The sequence below is a fragment of the Electrophorus electricus genome, chromosome 14 (genome assembly GCF_041902795.1).
Source record: "Electrophorus electricus isolate QZ-2024a chromosome 14, ASM4190279v1, whole genome shotgun sequence".
Lineage (NCBI taxonomy): Eukaryota > Metazoa > Chordata > Actinopteri > Gymnotiformes > Gymnotidae > Electrophorus > Electrophorus electricus.
In genome coordinates, this window is record NC_137510.1 from 26,413,512 (window position 1) to 26,432,500 (window position 18,989).

Consider the following 18,989-nt stretch of genomic DNA (forward strand, 5'->3'; position numbering starts at 1 on the left):
CATTTTATATTTACGCACCAGTATATTTTCAGTACAAACCACTGGGATGTCACTGAGGGTCGGGTGGCCAGACGGACAGCTGGAGGGAAGTCTTACCGTCACGGCCTTGTGGTATTAAGGCATTAGCACCCTTGCATTACTTCTCACAGGGAATTGTTTACATTTCATTTTGGCTGAGGGAAAAAAAAAAATCTAATTCGACATTATTATTGAATTAGACTTGAAAAAAAATTACGGGCAGCCGCTGTTTGACACTAAAGCATTTGTATTTGCAACCCAATTTTCTGAAAAGTGACGGGTACCATGATTTTTGATGATGACTGTACATGCTAAAGCAAATACCTTGTATTTCACTGCAATGAAATATACCGTGGATAAAAATACGATGGTTTAACAGATCGCCTCTTAACTGGTGTGAAAATACTGAAAACCAGAACCTTCAGCTCTGAGTGGTCAGGACCTCCTTTCCTTCTGAAGCTTAGGACATCCGAATACCTCCTCAGACACGTGCATCACTGCTGGGGACAGCAGCAAACCACCGTCATCCATCACCATGTGCTCCAAACTGGTCCTTAACGACGCCAGAAGAAGGTGCACATACAACACAACGCTACGAATAAAGCAGTCAGGGAGTGGATTTCCTGTTACTGTATAGAGGCTTAAAAAGCACAGCAGAGAAAAGGCCTGAGAAAGTTTCTCCTGTTTATTGAGATTCTTATCACCACTTAGTTTGCACGACTTGGGTCTCGGGTTTCAGGTCCTGCTTGTTCTTTAATTGTTAACAGCCCGATACGATCACAGGGCTAAATGTGGACGACGTACTGACCCGAGGAAAGCGATCAGGCTGGGGTAAGCGATCCCGTCACTCTTTAGAAGGCCACAACCTTGCTCCTTTTGCCTTCCCTTTTACTAATCCCCCTCCCCAAATAATTTGAAAGTAAGCAGCAGAACGAAGCCAATAAGACCAGCCCCATAGGAAGGCCGAGATCTAAAAACTGTTCCAAAAGCAAGTGGAATATTCCTGAATTCAGACTTGATAATGTCCGAAAATGACACGCGATGAGTTTGCTATTGCCTAAATGTCGTGCAAGGGTTCTTCCCGGTTCCTCAAAACATGTCACAAGAAGTTGATACAAAAAGCTTCCTCAATTAAAATGATTTATTTAAAAGAATATCTTACAATTTCTTATAATGCTGTGAACAAACTTTACCAAACACATTATAGATGTAATTATTTCATCTGCTTGTTTCCAAACACTTCTGTGTGACTTTTTGCTTCATCTGCCAACAGGTTTTCCACCTGGCGCGTTTCAGGTCACTACTGTTGTGTCCTTCAGAATGGCTCTGTGACAACGGTCTATACACTTCATTAGAAAAGATTTGCTTAAAACACGTGCTGCTGAAAATACAGTTCAGAAAGATCTTGTCTGATATTCAAATAAATGAGAGGTTATTTAACCTGGAGTGCGTCCAGGACCAACAGAGCACATCCACCAACGGCTGGAGGGCGGAACAGCAGGTGCTGTAGCTGTACAGTAAGCAGAGCTCTTCTGTAATAATGAGGTGCACTGAAACCTCTGAGCCCCTAAACACTACGCTACGTGTGTGTGTGTGTGTGTGTGTGTGTGTTTTCACTACTGATAATCCAGTGTGCTCATACTTCTTGATATTCGGGAATGTCGGACCAGTCTAGTGACGTAACGTATGTAACGTAAGTGCCTGACTGCACAGAGACACTGAACGTTCTTGGGGAGATACTGAATATACACGTCAGACGCATTAGGATTTTAAACTCAGGGAGCAGAATCTCAGTTTCCCCTTAACATAACCGGACGGCGTCTGCGTTCGGTTACTATCCGGAATGAGTTACACTGGGGGAAAAAGAACTTGCTTCAACTGACACATGATGGTACATTACATGTATGATATGTAGTAAATTTAAACCTTTAAGGTGGGGGAGGGGGGTGGTAAATCAGATTGTCCATGTGTTAGTGAATGAGGTAACATGCACAGACAGAAACAAACCCCTCAGCGCCAAGATGGCAGGGTACAGGTCACACAGAGTTAATACTTTAAGTGCAAATCATTACTGGGCCTCATCACCAAACTCGCATGCGCCTGCGCTAAAGGAAACAGACTTTAAAAAGAAATACAGGAAACAAACGTGACAGGAAAATGTATACAGAGTTCACCCAGCAGTAAGGGACTAAAGAACCCTGCAAGAGGTCAAAGCTACTGTACCTACTGCTCACGTAGAGGACACAGGCCACAAAGTGACACGCTAAATGCTAGCAAAACAAAACATTAAACAAACAACCAAACAAAACTGAAACACGACTTTGGGCCGTCCCTTACCTGCATATTGGTGGCCATGCACACATGAATACCTTCCTTAACAGGTCTGATTGCTTCATGTTTTTCAAGAACCACAAAACAAACAGCAACAACAAATCCTCCAAAGGAATCATCTTACCAAGGAGCAACTTAGATGGATATGCACATAAAAACCAAAAAAAATCCCATGAGTATTAGTGCGATTGTTTTGTGTTGCATGACTGTATTGGACATATTCAGTATGAAATGTCTCCAGACCTTAAACTTCACAGCATTTATGGTACTTACAGACAAGGAAAGTCATGACCGGACCGAACCCAAGAGAGACGACCAGCTGCACATTCTCTAGTCCTGCCGCTGGGTTGTGTGAGTTCCGACGGTTAAACGTGAGTGTAGATCATAATACTGTTGTACTGCACAACACAGTACTGCACACACTGGTGCAATTCCTCACAAATAAAATGTGTTTAAACTGAAAACAAACAAACAAACACTTGCTTACCCCTAAAAGAGCTTACCTTAAATGTTAAAAGGGGGGGGGGGTGATCAAAGAAGCATTAAACAAAAGTCTTACTGCCAACAAATTGGAAAGGACAATGCAGCAGTCAAACAGCCTCTGCTGAGAGGCAGAAGACACTTGCTCATTGGTCTCATTGGTCCTGCATGTCCTGGCAGAAGACGCTCGTGTCTCATTGGTCCTGCGTGTCCTAGTGGACTGTGGAGTTTTACATCTGCACTTTGGAATGATGTCCTTGTGGTTCCTCTGTTCAGACTCTAAACCAGTGCTTTGTGCTGATACACTCTGAGGGCCACGCTGTTTTACGTGATGCGTTTGTTAAGCATCAGGATGATGTTGCCGGTGGCAACCATGGCAGGTGCCTGGACATACATCCTAGACTCTTGCTCTCGTCAACCTGGTTCCCCCCCCCGGTTCATCCTGCCTCATGATTAAAAATGTTCACAGGTAGTAGGGACTAGTAGGAGTTACCCTGCATGCTTCAGTCACCAGGACCAATCACAGTGCAGGGGCCAGTCTTTAGGACCAGTGGAGCTGGGGGGGGGGGGGGTACACAGACCCATCATGTCCAGCATGTACTTAAAGAGAATGTAGCCAGTCTCCTGGACCTTTACCTCATCAGTTTCTTCACAAAAAGTCTCATCAGAAACTTTCAGCGCCATTCAAGTCAGTTTAGTCCCCAAAGAGATGATGAGTGAAGTCTGGAAAATGTCTTTTAATTCACCTTTTAAGCTTGTTTGCGTATTTCCACTATTGTATGTACTGAAGATTTTATTCTTTTTTCTTTTGAATGTAATGACTTAGTGGGCAGGCTGTGATGCACAAGCCACCCCACATGTGACTGAGTTGGACCAGGGCTCCTCTGAGTTGTGTTTCTGTGTGTGTGTGTGTGTTCGTGTGTGTGTATGTGTGTGTGTGTGTGTGTGTTCAGGGGGTGACGATCTCGTGCCTCAGGTGCCTCCATCCCTTCTGTGCCTCAACATTTGGAAGATATTCTGCAAAAGGAGAGGAGTGTCAGAGCAAAACCAGACATACAAACATACGCACACACACCTACCCACACCCTTATCAGGACACTGAAAGAAGATGATTAGATAAAGTCAGGTAGGCTAAGCCTTACCTTACTACACATACCATCTTTACTGCAGTTCTTGTTGTCTTTATCTGTGGCCTCTTCCTCCACCTGAAACCATAAAGCCCCTAGTTGGTGCACATTCTACCACTCATACACTCACGCTCTACATATCACATGCTCTAGATGTCACTCTCCATCCATGAAGTCCCGTACCTCTCTCCTCCATTTGAGCTCACAGAAGACCCGCTCAAAGCACTCGTGCATGTAGTTGAACTGTTGGTGAGAAGGATTATTACCACTCAGTGGGCTTGTGTGCGCGCGCGTGTGTCAGGATGTGTGTATTGACTCACGTATGGAGTGAAGATTTTCACCCAGCGGGGTTTCTTCTCGGCCCGTGCATACTCGAAGCAGAAAGCCATACCCTCCTCATCTGTGTCCCACCTCTGCATCTCCAGCCACTCGAACGCAATCACTTGATTCTGTGTGTGTGTGTGTGAAGGAAAAAAAAAGGAGAACATGGTAAATGTAACCACACGTACACGCACACACACAGTTATGGTAGAACTAGGCTCTCTCCCTCACCTCCACACACACACACACACACACACACACACACACACACACACACACACACACACAAAGAACTAGGCTCTCTCCCTCACCTCCACACACACAGAACTAGGCTCTCTCCCTCACCTCCACACACACACACACACACACACACACACACACACAAAGAACTAGGCTCTCTCCCTCACCTCCACACACACACACACACACAAAGAACTAGGCTCTCTCCCTCACATCCACACACACAGAACTAGGCTCTCTCCCTCACCTCCACACACACACACACACACACAGAACTAGGCTCTCTCCCTCACCTCCACACACACACACACAGAACTAGGCTCTCTCCCTCACCTCCACACACACACACACACACACACACACAAAGAACTAGGCTCTCTCCCTCACCTCCATACACACACACACACACACACACACACACACACACAAAGAACTAGGCTCTCTCCCTCACATCCACACACACAGAACTAGGCTCTCTCCCTCACCTCCATACACACACACACACACACACACACACACACACAAAGAACTAGGCTCTCTCCATCACCTCCACACACACACACACAGAACTAGGCTCTCTCCCTCACCTCCATACACACACACACACACACACACACACACACACAAAGAACTAGGCTCTCTCCATCACCTCCACACACACACACACACACACAGAACTAGGCTCTCTCCCTCACCTCCATACACACACACACACACACACACACACACACACAAAGAACTAGGCTCTCTCCATCACCTCCACACACACACACACAGAACTAGGCTCTCTCCCTCACCTCCATACACACACACACACACACACAAAGAACTAGGCTCTCTCCATCACCTCCACACACACACACACACACAGAACTAGGCTCTCTCCCTCACCTCCAAGGTTCCCTCGTCGGTGCAGGCGTGCAGTTTGAAGTGGTGGATACTTATCGCCGTGACAACGTGGCCTTTACGGCGTGAGTCACAAGCACAGTGAGGAAAGACAATCTCATTATAGCCCTCACAAGTCCTCACCATGTTCAGATACTGGAGAGAGGGGAGGGGAGGCACACACACATTTATGTCCATTTGAATACTGAGCACCATTTTAATTCATTTTTCACTACTTATGTGATGTAACACGCAACCACATTCACTTCCCTACTTTCAGCAGAACTGAGAGAGAAATAACTTAAATTGTTTTGATGACCCCCTCACACACACTCACCATGGTGACACTCACCATGGAAATTTTCCTCTGTTCGGCCAGTTTCTGCAGCTGGTACGATTTCTCCTCCACCTTAATGAGTCCTTTCTTCACGTCATCCAGAGCCTGAGAGAGGGAGAGAATGTTGGAACAGTCGATGGAGAACCACCACATCCGCGCATGAGGCGTGTGTGTGGCATGCACCTGGTGGAAGCAGAAGTTGATGGCCAGCTCGTTGTTGTTGAGCAGGGTCTCCTCCTCGGTGGTGAAGAGCCACTTACGTAGGGTAAGGCAGGTCCCCGTCACGGCCGACGTGTAGTTCTGCACGTACAGCTTGTGAGGGAACTCGTTGGGGGCCAGTTTCCGCACTGACAGACACGCGAGACAGAAACAGCTGTAGAATTATTCTGATGATCCCCTCCGACACACAGGCCGTGGTACTGACACGTTGCTCTTTCCACAGACAAACGGCAGGGACTCTCACAACTCTCTTTTGCTAGAACTTCAGTGTCACTTTACTGTCCACAGTTCCTTGATCATTTTAAAACTGTGAAGATGGTCCCCTGCGCATGACCTCACTGACCGTGCCGTCACCCACTGGCAGGGAGTGTGCCCTCCAATGCCAATGAAACACAACACTAGTCGAAAGTGTGCTTGCAGGAACCAGAGAAGACTGTTGGAGTGGTTTCGATTATCTCAGTACCAGTGCACTCTGCTCATTGAAACTTGAGCTGAGCATGGTGTGAAGGATCCTCCCCACACATGAAAGAGCTGTCTCTGTGGCCCGCCCACAGAAGCACAGGTGAGGTTCTGAGAGTGGTGTGGCCTGCCCACAGGTGAGGATTGTAAGATCAGAAGGCAAAGCCACTTACCAAAGGAATGATTGATGACTTCAAAAAGGGCAAAGTAACTGGCAGTAATATTGTCCATCCCAACCTTCAATACCGCAGCCTGAGACAGGAGGGAGAGAGACAGGGTGAGGGAGCACAGAGTTGTCACTTCTGCAGAAGTAAAATCTATAAGCATTTAGAAATTGAAGGTTTATGTTATTGTGCTTATATATTGTATTCCTGCACATTGGATTTTTGTTAAATACATGAGCTCCCCATTTCAGGCGAAGTGGAGAACATAAACATAACATGTACAACCTGGCTACAACTCTGACTGACTGACTGTGACCCACAGACATCTTCAGACTTTGTGGATATTCTCCTCACACTTTTCTAGGTTTGTAGTGACCCAGTAGTATATCCTGCTTAGGAATGTTGAATCATTTATCTTGCTACACAGTCCAGCCAAGCATTTAGGACAGACACTGTCTCCACCGGCCTCACAGATCAGGTGCCATCTTGCACTCTGGTGTTTATTCTCTTCCTCAAGACACTGTCTATAAGTTTGCCCCAAGACACATAGAGGCTCAGGACACTGCAGGCTTTTTCACAAACCACGTCTTTCTCTTCCTGACACTCAACAGCAGCTTGCAGCTGCTCATGGTCAGATGAAAACTAGGGTTTTGTTTTTTAATCTCCATCCAGACTGAATGTGTTCTCCAGTCACCCACTACCATGGTGCTTCCTGGACTATTGAGTCATTGGCTATCGCCAAGATCAATGGTAAATTCAACCAGGTGACTTTAATAAATCCCAAACATTTTAAACACGTCTGACAGAAGGCCACCTTTACTAGGACCGATCCGTGTGAATGAACCCATGTGATGTGACTGCAAGCTCACTCAGGTTACAGTTTATATTCACTTTATACATAATTTCATGTCATACCTTATTCACTATTTAAATCCAGAAATGGAGGCTAATGCAAATAAAAGTGAAATAAAACCAAAATGTAAATAAAAAGTAAGTAAATGGCACATTATCTGCCATTTTTCAATGCCAAAATTAACTACCTTTTCCCCCCTCTCACTACTTGCTCTGCCCCTTATTCTTACTATTCTAGTGTCTTTTGTCACCCAAAGGAGAAGTCTTGGTTCCTCTGGAGGTGGTTCCTCAAGCTCTAGGGAGTTTCTCCTCACCACTGTCTGTAAAGCTGTAAAGCTGCTTTGTGACATCATCTGTTGTAAAAAGTGCTATATAAATTTAATTTTGACTTTGGAAAAGACGCTGAATAAGGCTTATGCAAAATGTTCATCTGATGACCAGCGCATGTCTGAATGAGCGTGAGACCAAGGTGGGTCATTTCTGATCTCCTGAAGAAGGTTTCAAGACTCGGTGTAGTGAATCAAGCTGCTCTTCGAAACATTCTGTGCAGTTTTACCTGTAATTGGTTTCTATGAAAACCGTGTCACTTGTGCAGTGCTGTACCGATGTGTGCAATACCTGGTAGACCTGGTCTGTAGTGCAGTTTTTCCGCACACGGACAGTTATAGTGGCTTTATCCGGCATGGCTATTCTCAATTCCACATCAGAAACCCCGTTATAATTCTGGGGGAAGGTGGACAGAGAGATATATGTGACTCAGACAGAAGTAAACAGACAGGCCATAAGCACCCAAGGACTGCACTGAAAAGGCTGAAAGACTAAACAGAAGGGAGGGAGGGATGAGTGGACAAAAAACATGTTCAGGGAAACAAATCTTCAACAACTAGTGGAATGCATGTGCACAGTGAACAGTTCACCTCTTACATCAGACGCACAAACCTCTTTACAAGTCATTTGTGTCTGATCAGAACGCTCGCTGCACAAAAATAGAAAAAGCAAGCAAAAGTCCAGACTTGTTACAGGGCTTGTCTGTATATTACACCTTCTGAAATATTAGCAATGTGTTGCTCTACTTTTCCACAGTAATTATAGTGCATGTGAAAATTATAGGTCATTCCAGGCCCTACAGGTCATGTCATGTATTTTCTTGAAAATAATAATAATAATAATAATGTGAAAACTTCTATTAAATTCATGAGACCCTGCAAAATCCTTCAGCTCTACTCCAAATATTTTTAGTTATACATTTTTTAAATTTTCACTTTCTCGTAATCCAATTTTGTTTTTGTGCAGCATTAATCAAGTTCACATCTAGATCATTTGCTACTGTGCAATAGTAAAGTTGGAGGCATCACAACACTGTCTGAAGAAAGCAATATTCTGGTGATGTGGCATCACCAAATCAAAACAGGCAATTCTCAACTTCAGTAATTCCTTGTGTTCCATTAGTTTGGGCTGGCTGTCTGATGACCCCCCCCCCCGTACAAGAGTGCTCTATGATATCTCTAAAGAGTGCACTCGATGTACCTACGGGGTATGAGGCATCCATTAAGCAATCAGACCAAGCCTGTCTCAGGCTGGATTAGCCCAGACTGGCTTTACTGTTTTCCAATACTACTAGTTTATGATGTGAGAAATTAGTTTAGCGCTGTGCTAATTTACTTACCAGCTGTAACTTGTTAATTTGTTGAGCCCAAGCAAAAACAGGATCAGTAGGTTACATACAGAGATAAAAAATCTTGATGTCAACATAGTACAAATATCTACCTATGAAATAAAACCACAGAATCTAATATTACAACCAGTGAAAATTAGGAAAAATCTTTTCTCCATATATTATGGAATAAGGTGGAGTAATATATAATTCCATTATATGTTGACAATAAATATTAACACTTTCCCTTAAAGATTCAAGGAAAATGTAATAATTCTTCTTGGGGCAAATAGTCAAAATATCTTTTAAAAGTTTATTTACGTTAACATTCAGCACTTGTATATCTGAGGCCAATACTTACATGAATACATGTTGTAAATTATCCATAAGGTTTATTGGATGTTCCAAAAAAATTTCAACCCAATCCAGAGAAAAAAAAAAAAAAAGGTAATTGGTGAATCTTTAAATAAATATACAAGCATACTTCAAAAATTCAACACTAAAAAAGTATTTTGCAAGGTTTAAATTTAATATTACTTTTCAAGAAAATCCATTATATGAACTGGAAGACCTGTGCAAGTTAGCATGGAGTGACTGTAGAAAATTTGCCATATACAGCCCGTGTTCTCTGAGAATTATACAGGTGACACTGCTAATAAATACCTTAGCACAACAAACTGGATTACTTAACTGAAATCAGGACACCAGCTAAAGGCCGTAAAGGTCGGACAGTGATGTCATTTATCAGCCTTTCTCTGTGGTCAAAGTCACATGGCTTGTTTGTAACACCTGAATTGGTTTTAATTGGTCCACATTTCAGGATATTTCAAGAATGTTCTTTACTGCCCATTGTTTCCAGGCATAAGCTTCAGTAAGAGTTGTGCACACAAAGTTGTTGAACTGATGTAATTAAATAATTAAAAACATAACTAATGTTTAAGATATTGTAAATGGTAAAATATCAATCTATTGGTAGCTAAATATCTGTATTACAAATTACAACTATGTGCAACCTATTAAGACAATACTGAACCCTTTATTTATGTATTTTAAACATTACTGGACTTATTTTATCTGTTGGATCTTTAGTAAATATCAGAACACCCACAAAACACTCATCTGGAATTTGAGGGGAAAAATTTATTTGTTACAGGACTTGTATGCATTCTTTTCAGCAATATCAGTATTGCCACAATACTGCCAATGCTATGATAATGACTTAAAAAATGTTCTGTGCAGTTCTGACATATTGACATAGTAAGGGGATTATCGCTATGAGGGATACCGTTAATACTACACGTGCTCAACATGCAGTCAAGACCCTTGCGTGTTTCATAATCCAGTCCTTAGTAACCTTAGACAGTATACATCTGTGCTCCAGCTCCCAACACACCAACTGTGAGAACATGGAACAGATATGTGGGATACAGAAATATGTAGGGTAGAGATTCCCAAGAACTAGATTGGGAGGTGCCACACTAACTTGATACAATTAATATCAGCTAGTTACAGGTTATACATTATGACCAGTTAGTGAGAGGGCTCTGAAGTGGGGGCACAGCTGGAGAAACTCCAGTAAAGTTGCATTAAAGTGCATGACAGCTAGAAGCAAACTGTCCTCTTACAACTACAGTGAGGTTTCACACTTACCTCAACTTTGCTACCTGGAACCTGAGCCATAGCTACCTCGAACCCTAGCCCTAGCTACCTCGAACCCTAGCCATAGCTGCCTACATTTTATAACATGTTTCAAAATCTAACTTATAAATTGTTGCAATATTGGGCTCTGTAACACTGCAATATGTAAATAAGCTCTGTAACAAGTCACAAATTATTTGGTGTGCATTCTAGGTGTTCTTAACACTGTTTTATGCTGCATTTTACCTGACTTACCTCATCTGACTCCGATAGGAAGTCCTGCATGATGTCACTCTCCCCAATCACCCGCACGGAACAGACTGTCAAAAGTGAGACAACCAGGGAAACATCATGAGATTTAAAACATTTTAAAAACTAAGGGCCATACCATCTATCTGGGCATTTAAAAACAAACTCACGCTGAGTTCATATCAGACAAGTCACCAACACTTCTCCATTTCAGTTTCATTCAACGTCATTAAAAATACTGAAATTTCATCAAAACAATGTGGAAATTGGACACACGGATGTGTGTGCAGGCTAAACAGAGGCTGGGAAAATTCTCCCTGCATCAGATTTCTGTGGCCTGGGCCACAATGTGCTCGGTGTTTGTCAGCTTCTGATGACATTGTCAGGCGGGCGGGGGACGGGGTGGATTATGGCAGTCAAATGATTCAACACTGTTTTAACATGAACAACGTGAACTCGTACAGGACTACTGGTTGCATTTGTAGTTTTTATTTCTCCATATACACCAAATCGCTGGCTTTACAGACCAATCCTTACACTTGGTCTTTAATCCTTGATCTATTGTGCTGCCCATCACCTTATTATGCCAGGCTTCTAAACTGCTTCACCTGACATACTGGATCCCAGGACCACTGGAGACACCATGCTCAGATTATATTCTCTGCCCAGATGATGATACTATTCTCTCTGCTCAAAATAACCTCACTCATAATGTGAGGTGGGTTTACTTCCAACAATAAGAATGTGGATTAGGTACTACTGAGTTAGACACTTCTTAGGGTTTACGTGGTTCTACTGTCTCACCCTTACATCAGACAGACAACAGAGATTGCATATGTGCCCTTCCCTGCAGGTTCCTGCTCCACACTGCCCTATGGGTCTTAATAACCAGGTGCTAAACGCTTCACACGTGTAACCGCTCGTAATGAATCTGTCTGTGTGCGGTTTGGCAGTTCCTCTCCCTGCCTCTCACCTCTCTCCAGGTATTCCTCCAGGCCTCGCCGGCGGGTGTCTAGCTGCTGCTCGGACAGGGAGAAGGGCCACTTCCCCGGAAGCTTGGGGAACGTGAAGGTGGCGAACTCCCGCTTCAGGTTCTGATGCAGGATGGCAAACTCCCGGTAGCGCTTAGAGCACAACTGTCGGCCGGCCATGTACACGTTATATACCTGGGGCCAAACATAGGGAACCCTAGTACCGGGGCACTGCTTGTACACATTATAGTACCATGTAGCTTACTTACAGCCCATAGCAAATTAATTCTAGTTATTGGCTACCCCAAGAATCACACAACAATTATGCACAAGATGTATTAATTTATGTAAGAGAGCAGAATACAATGTAAATTCCTTAAACACGATGGTGGACGACACTGCATAAACGTAACCACGGTTTAGCCCATGCTCACCACAAACTTCTCGCCACTCTGCTCCACGTGCTTGTAGGTGGGCACAGAGATGGGCACAGCCTGCTTGTCGCTGTAGTCGTAGCAGGACTGCACCGAGCCGTCGTCACCGGGGTCGAGGCTGTCCGTCTCCGGCTGGGGCACCGACAGGACGGCCAACACCAGCTCCCGCTCCCCGGCACGGATCAGGTCCACCACCTGCTTATGGGTGGCCCCCTCCACACTTACACCATTACTGCAGTGAAGTGGGGGAGAGGTGTAGGCATTGGTTACACTGGCACAGTAGCTGTGACTGCCTGAAGCCTGAGACTTTTGTGCCCTTCTTGGCTTGGGCATGACCCCAGTGTGCTCTTGCAGCACTCATATCTCACCACGAGGTCACGTATGCTTGTGAGATAACAGAGCGTGTACGTTAGCATGGTACATGGTTCAAACCGCAGTTTGAGACTGCTGTAGGATGTACCTTCAGAAGCCTTTCTGCCATGGACCAGAGAGAGACTTTATTTCAACCCTGCTCTCTTCTAAAAACCTTTTATTTCTTTTCAGGGACTCTGTGATGGGAGCGAGTTGACCAGAGATATATAAGAGGTATAATATTTCCTACAAGGTATTCATGACCTGCAGCTCCAGACTTCTGCTGTGGTGATAACACTCGATCACTTTCCAGACACGACTTCACCAGGCAGATATCTAACCAGGGAAGCGGGCTGCACTCCCCTGGGCGAACACCATGAAGATGTGTCAACTAAACTGTACAAATCAGCAAGATGTGAGACACACACACAGTTTTAAAATAGCTGACTCAACAAAATGTCCCCTCTTTCTTCCTAATTCAGCATTTACTCTAGCTCTATTAGTTCTTTACACTGAGCCACTAGAAGACAGAATCTCACAGAGGGAATCATGTGAACGGCTGTGTGTCCTTCATGTGCTCCCCATCTAAAGCACAGAGTGCGACAGACACTCACAGGCCTTCCAGCAGCAGCTCCCACTCATAAGAATGACAGTTCCAAAACACAATTTCAATCTGCTTTGAAAATGTCCCTTCGAAAGTTGGATCTAAATCCCTTTCAGTCCGTAGGCTACACCCGTCTTTTACTGCATCGTCCTGGAAGTGTTCTGGAGCTGCCGTGAGAGCAGTTTCAGCTCCTCTCTACTGCAGTGGTGGCTGACAAAAACATTCTGGGTGGGGTTGTTTTTGGCAGTCAATTTCAGGACCTAATGCACCTTAAACTACTATCCTAATATAACTTAACCCTACTGTGCTGGCAAGGATTCATTCCATGAGAAATGATAAAGCACTTTTTGTAATTCGCTCTGGAATAGAGCATCTGCCAAATGCTGTAAATGTACTGCTCTGTGAAATAGCCAGTAATTGTTTAATCGGCATTAAAAGTCAAAAGATTAACAGTAAGTGATTAATTGTTACTTGCAGCTATAATCTCCTCAGACATAAGGTACACTATGCAACGTCAGATTACAGATTAAGTCTTGGTCAGAAACATGTATAGTAATATTAGCAAAATATTAAAACAAAATTAGGAATTTCTAGACATCAAAATATTGCTGGATGACATTTTATGCTACACACAAAGAAAACTAATTTATTTTGCGATGCGATTTTATGCATGATGCGTAGATTAGCGTAAATTTGTGCGTCTTACACACAAACTGTAAAAACCCTGTGGAAGTTATCTTGTACATCTTTTTTATTTTGAGAGGTGAAGCTGTTTTCTTAACGTTCACAGTGAAAAACATTGAATATTTTGTTAACTAAAAGAGTATTTTTAAACAAATAGAAAGCTTGCATTTTAAAAGTTAATGCAGTGGCCTTACATCTAGCAGTACCACTAAAACACACAGCTAGCTAGCTAAAGTTAGCAAGCTACAAGTTAGATACAGAACAACCACTAAATTAGCTACGCAACAAGCTGTTAGCTAACATTGGCAGTATGAATTACAATCTACCACAAAATACACAATGCACAACTTGACTAGCTAAGTGGCCATCTTAGCAAGCTACTCAGAACTTTAGTTTCTTCACAAAATGTTCTCTCAAAAGGATTTTGGTGAAGAGATCTTATTAAATTAGGGGGTGACAAATCTCGTGTCTTGCGTCAGCTGCCTCTACTCCACCGACCGACCGACTATCAACAACGTCAGCTGCCTCTACTCCACCGACCGACCGACTATCAACAACGTCAGCTGCCTCTACTCCACCGACCGACCGACTATCAACAACGTCAGCTGCCTCTACTCCACCGACCGACCGACTATCAACAACGTCAGCTGCCTCTACTCCACCGACCGACCGACTATCAACAACGTCAGCTGCCTCTACTCCACCGACCGACCGACTATCAACAACGTCAGCTGCCTCTACTCCACCGACCGACCGACTATCAACAACGTCAGCTGCCTCTACTCCACCGACCGACCGACTATCAACAACGTCAGCTGCCTCTACTCCACCGACCGACCGACTATCAACAACGTCAGCTGCCTCTACTCCACCGACCGACCGACTATCAACAACGTCAGCTGCCTCTACTCCACCGACCGACTGACTATCAACGTCAGCTGCCTCTACTCCACCGACCGACTGACTATCAACAACGTCAGCTGCCTCTACTCCACCGACCGACTATCAACAACGTCAGCTGCCTCTACTCACCGACCGACTGACTATCAACAACATCAGCTGCCTCTACTCCACCGACCGACTGACTATCAACAACGTCAGCTGCCTCTACTCCACCGACCATCAATAACGTCAGCTGCCTCTACTCCACCGACCGACCGACTATCAACAACGTCAGCTGCCTCTAATCCACCGACCGACCGACTGACTATCAACAACGTCAGCTGCCTCTACTCCACCGACCGACCGACTATCAACAACGTCAGCTGCCTCTACTCCACCGACCGACTATCAATAACGTCAGCTGCCTCTACTCCACCGACCGATTGACTATCAATAACGTCAGCTGCCTCTACTCCACCGACCGACTGACTATCAATAACGTCAGCTGCCTCTACTCCACCGACCGACTGACTATCAATAACGTCAGCTGTCTCTACTCCACCGACTGACTATCAATAACGTCAGCTGCCTCTACTCCACCGACTGACTGACTATCAATAACGTCAGCTGTCTCTACTCCACATTAAAAATGTTTATTTTCCACCAGGGAAATCTAGCGCCCTCTATGGGCCAGCCACCACTGCTCTACTGTAGTACTGGTGTTCTCCAGAGATCAGCTGTTGGTCCATTGCCATTCTCCATATACACCAAATCGCTGGGTTTATAGACCAATCCTTACACTTGGTCTTTAATCCTTGAGCTATTGTGCTATCCATCACCTTATTATACCAGGCTTCTAAACTGCTTCACCTGGCATACTGGATCCCAGGACCACTGGAGACACCATGCCCAGATTATATTCCCATGTCCAGATAATATTCTCTCTGCTCAAACTAACCTGACTCATAATGTGAGGTAGGTTTAATTAGACCCAACAAGAATCTTCAAATGTGGATTAGGAACCACGGAGTTATACACTTCTTGGATGGATAACCCATTCACACATCAGTTCACATTTTGACTTCACTCCAGCTTCCATGCCTGAAAACTGAACCTTGTGTACTGGGAAGAGGATTTGAGCAAACATCTGGACCTCCTGGTGGCCCCCAACAACTGAGAAACACTAAGAAACACCGACCTGTAACATACATCAATTTACAGAAGCAAGTTGGACTTAACAGTATCTGTCCCATGTCTTGTTTACCACATTAAACAGATCATCTAAGTGATGCTGTTAAAAAGGTGACTTCAGATCAGACTGTGTGTTTAAAGCCTTTGTACAATATGCTAAAGCACAGAACTAGATCTGAGTGACATTAGCTGGTCAGGTTTCACTACACAAAGAAAAGCACAGCCATGTCAAGGAGAATATTGGCAGATCAAAAATGGATTCTTGCACATATGTGAGAAAACTGCAGCTACAATTTTATTCCCCCATTTATTTGGGAAGCTCTGCAAGTTTCTATTTCAGATATCCTCATCTATCCAGCACCTGGGCTATTAGTACAGCTTTGTGAACAGGAGAGGCTTCATTCTAGAAACATGAGTGATGAGTCAGTCAGTAAGCCATGGCCATGGATTCAGGCATCCACTGTTTGTTATCTGGCATTAACATAAACAAAAAAAAGCACTCCCATAATAAAAGGGAGACCAACACCAGCACAGGAAGACACATATTCAATATTGATATTCAACATCACCTCTGAAGCATGATTCATCATACACACTTTTGTATATTATTTAACAGACAAAAGAAGGTTCTGTGACTTTCACTACATCACATAGTTTGGGTATCCGTTCTATCCGTTTGCCCTGAGCTGGTGGTGATGTTGAGTTTGTACAGCCTCCAACACCAGAGAAATGCATTCCTCACCATAGCAACCTGCTTCAGCATCAAGAGTTGCCTTGGTGAATATTAAAATGTTGAGGAAATCTAGGCTAAGGCAAGAGTGGCAATCACACACAGACAGCAACGGCAATTACAGACAGATCAAGATGAAAAAGCTTAACAATAATAGGGAAAAACCTTTTAATTTTTTACAAAGTTTTCTTATCTTTGAAGGCAGAAAGGTGCCAAAGGCTTCATTAGCTAACAAGATGATAAAGAAAGAGACATTGTGTGCTGGTGTATGTGAGAAGAATTTGCAACGGCCATAAGCATTCTAACACAAACCTTCTTTTCATCCACATGAGATGGCCATTCAAACAGCTGACTCTGGCTTGCAAATGTGCTACTATGCATGGACTATAAAATTAGACTAATAGCTCTGTTATACTCAGCCACTTTTAAAACAAAGCTGGGGAGTTTAAGATGTATCAGACTATAGGTCAAGTTATTCTAAATGTGTTTCGCCAAACAATTTGCATTTTCTGTCATCTCTCAAGGACAGATATTACTGGACTAACACGAAATTTAATTACCAACACCAGTATCTATTTATCTAGCCATGCTGTGGTAGATATAACGGTTTAGTGTATTCAGAATATTAGAATATCCAGTCTCTATCTTTTTAGCCTGCTGCATTTACTTTGCACCCAGCTAGCCTCTGTAAATTCGTCTGCTGTCTGAACTCTGATTTGAGAAGTGTTTAGTTATTCACGTCCTCAGCATCTTGCTGGCTAAGGTTAAATTAAAGTTAGATTAAGGTCATGGTGGCTGTTTATAGCCAGGAAACGTTAACCTAACTGGCTTCTAATACAAGAGACAGCCAGCAAATTAGTTTACCGAGCTAGCTAGGATGGTAATCATGGCAGCATCCTAGATAGCTATATTACTTACAATATTACTATATTGCAATCCCAAAACAGTGTTTTACACTCTTACAGTAACTGGCCAAGCACCAACCTCGGTGTTAAGGTTATTTTAGTCACCTTAGCTGTTAGCGTATCTTAGCTATCGCTACATGTCCTGCACAAACGCTGTTGCCAGCTAACGCTAGCTAGGCTAGGCTAGCCGGTCTCGGCTCAGTCTTAGCTAACTAGGTATATTATATGTATAACTAGGTGTACTGAAATAACGTCCTACATTAACTCCAGTAGTTATACTGACATTATTAACTAATATTAGTTCTATTAAATGATATTACCCACATTAACTCTGCGTTTGTTAACTAACTAAGCTGTGATGTGTTGGCCATGTAGCAGGCTAGCAGCACAGCTAGGCTAGCTCCGTGTGTGCACGCCCGGTAGCCGTCAGCCCGGTAACTCACACTTCGAGAATGCGATCCCCCTTGGATATACCGGCTCGGTCGGCCGCTCCACCCGGTAAAACGGCACTGACGTGCTGAAGCGGCGCATACAGCTCTCCGTTGATGCTCCGCAACTGTCCGCCCTCGCTCACTTGCCCCCGCACGTTGAAGCCGTACCCGGACTCGGACTTCACCACGCGCACCAGCCGGGGCCCCGACGCACACGTCGCGAGGCCACCGGCGCAGGTCGCCGCACCGACGCCGGAGCCATTCCGCGAGGACACAGCCGGACGAAGGACGTCTCCCTCCACAACGTCTGCCATGTTTAGCTCGGGAACGCGCGCTCAGGTCCGCCTCTACACCGCACAGCGATCGCGAGCTACATCAGATTACCGTCCGTGCGAGAGCGGCAAGTCCGAGACGCGAGGAACGGACGCCACGAGACCGCCCCATCACGAGGCACCGCTCTGTTTTCCTTGCACGTAACAACAAAAAAGTGCAACATGGGATATGTAGTAGGAGCCCGTGTCTCCTTTTGCGCAGCAGATTTCAATGCAATACTTAATTCAACATATTCGAATAAATGCACTGATCATTCATAACACCACCGTTGCAAGTCACTTAGTTTGCAGGAGCCCTGTGTCTGTCGCACGCATAGTGGCATGTGACTGGCAGAGTGGTGGCGCTCATGGCCCTGAGCCTCATACTTCCTTAGAGATCGGACAGGTCAGTAAGGGTTTCTCTTTGCTACTGTTATTTATTTATGTATTGATAGTTCGTGGTCGTACAGCTGTGTGGAACTGGAGACACTGAACATGCATTAATGGTGCCACGCGGGTCC

The 18,989-nt window shown here is 44.3% G+C and overlaps 1 protein-coding gene across 4 annotated transcripts; it reads right to left on the reverse strand.

Annotated features, from left to right (window-relative positions):
• Positions 1–1,141: 1,141 nt before the first annotated feature.
• Positions 1,142–18,609, reverse strand: snx27b (sorting nexin 27b). Of its 4 annotated transcripts, none has more exons than XM_027032323.3 (13): positions 18,170–18,609; positions 12,380–12,611; positions 11,948–12,140; positions 10,981–11,045; positions 8,052–8,156; positions 6,591–6,669; positions 5,923–6,086; positions 5,755–5,844; positions 5,409–5,558; positions 4,277–4,405; positions 4,140–4,199; positions 3,986–4,034; positions 1,142–3,846 (listed from the first exon to the last, which is right to left on the reverse strand). In XM_027032323.3, exons 1-13 carry the CDS (start codon positions 18,469–18,471, stop codon positions 3,779–3,781), a joined length of 1,686 nt encoding a protein of 561 aa, XP_026888124.2. In that variant the 5' UTR covers positions 18,472–18,609; the 3' UTR covers positions 1,142–3,778. The 4 variants fall into 4 exon arrangements, with proteins under 4 accessions (XP_026888124.2, XP_081551785.1, XP_081551786.1 ...); XM_081695659.1 differs by having other exon boundaries at positions 10,972–11,045; XM_081695660.1 differs by having other exon boundaries at positions 3,972–4,034; positions 10,972–11,045.
• Positions 18,610–18,989: the final 380 nt, after the last annotated feature.

Bases quoted from the DNA above. Each gene is read 5' to 3' on its own strand.
- snx27b (XM_081695659.1), bottom strand. From the start codon at position 18,471: ATGGCAGACGTTGTGGAGGGAGACGTCCTTCGTCCGGCTGTGTCCTCG. The intron at 8,157-10,971 runs GTAAAATGCAGC...ACCTTCCCCCAG, and splicing joins AGTCAGATGAGGTAAGTCAG to AATTATAACGGGGTTTCTGA. The intron at 3,847-3,985 runs GTATGTGTAGTA...CTCCTTTTGCAG, and splicing joins CAAGAACTGCAGTAAAGATG to AATATCTTCCAAATGTTGAG.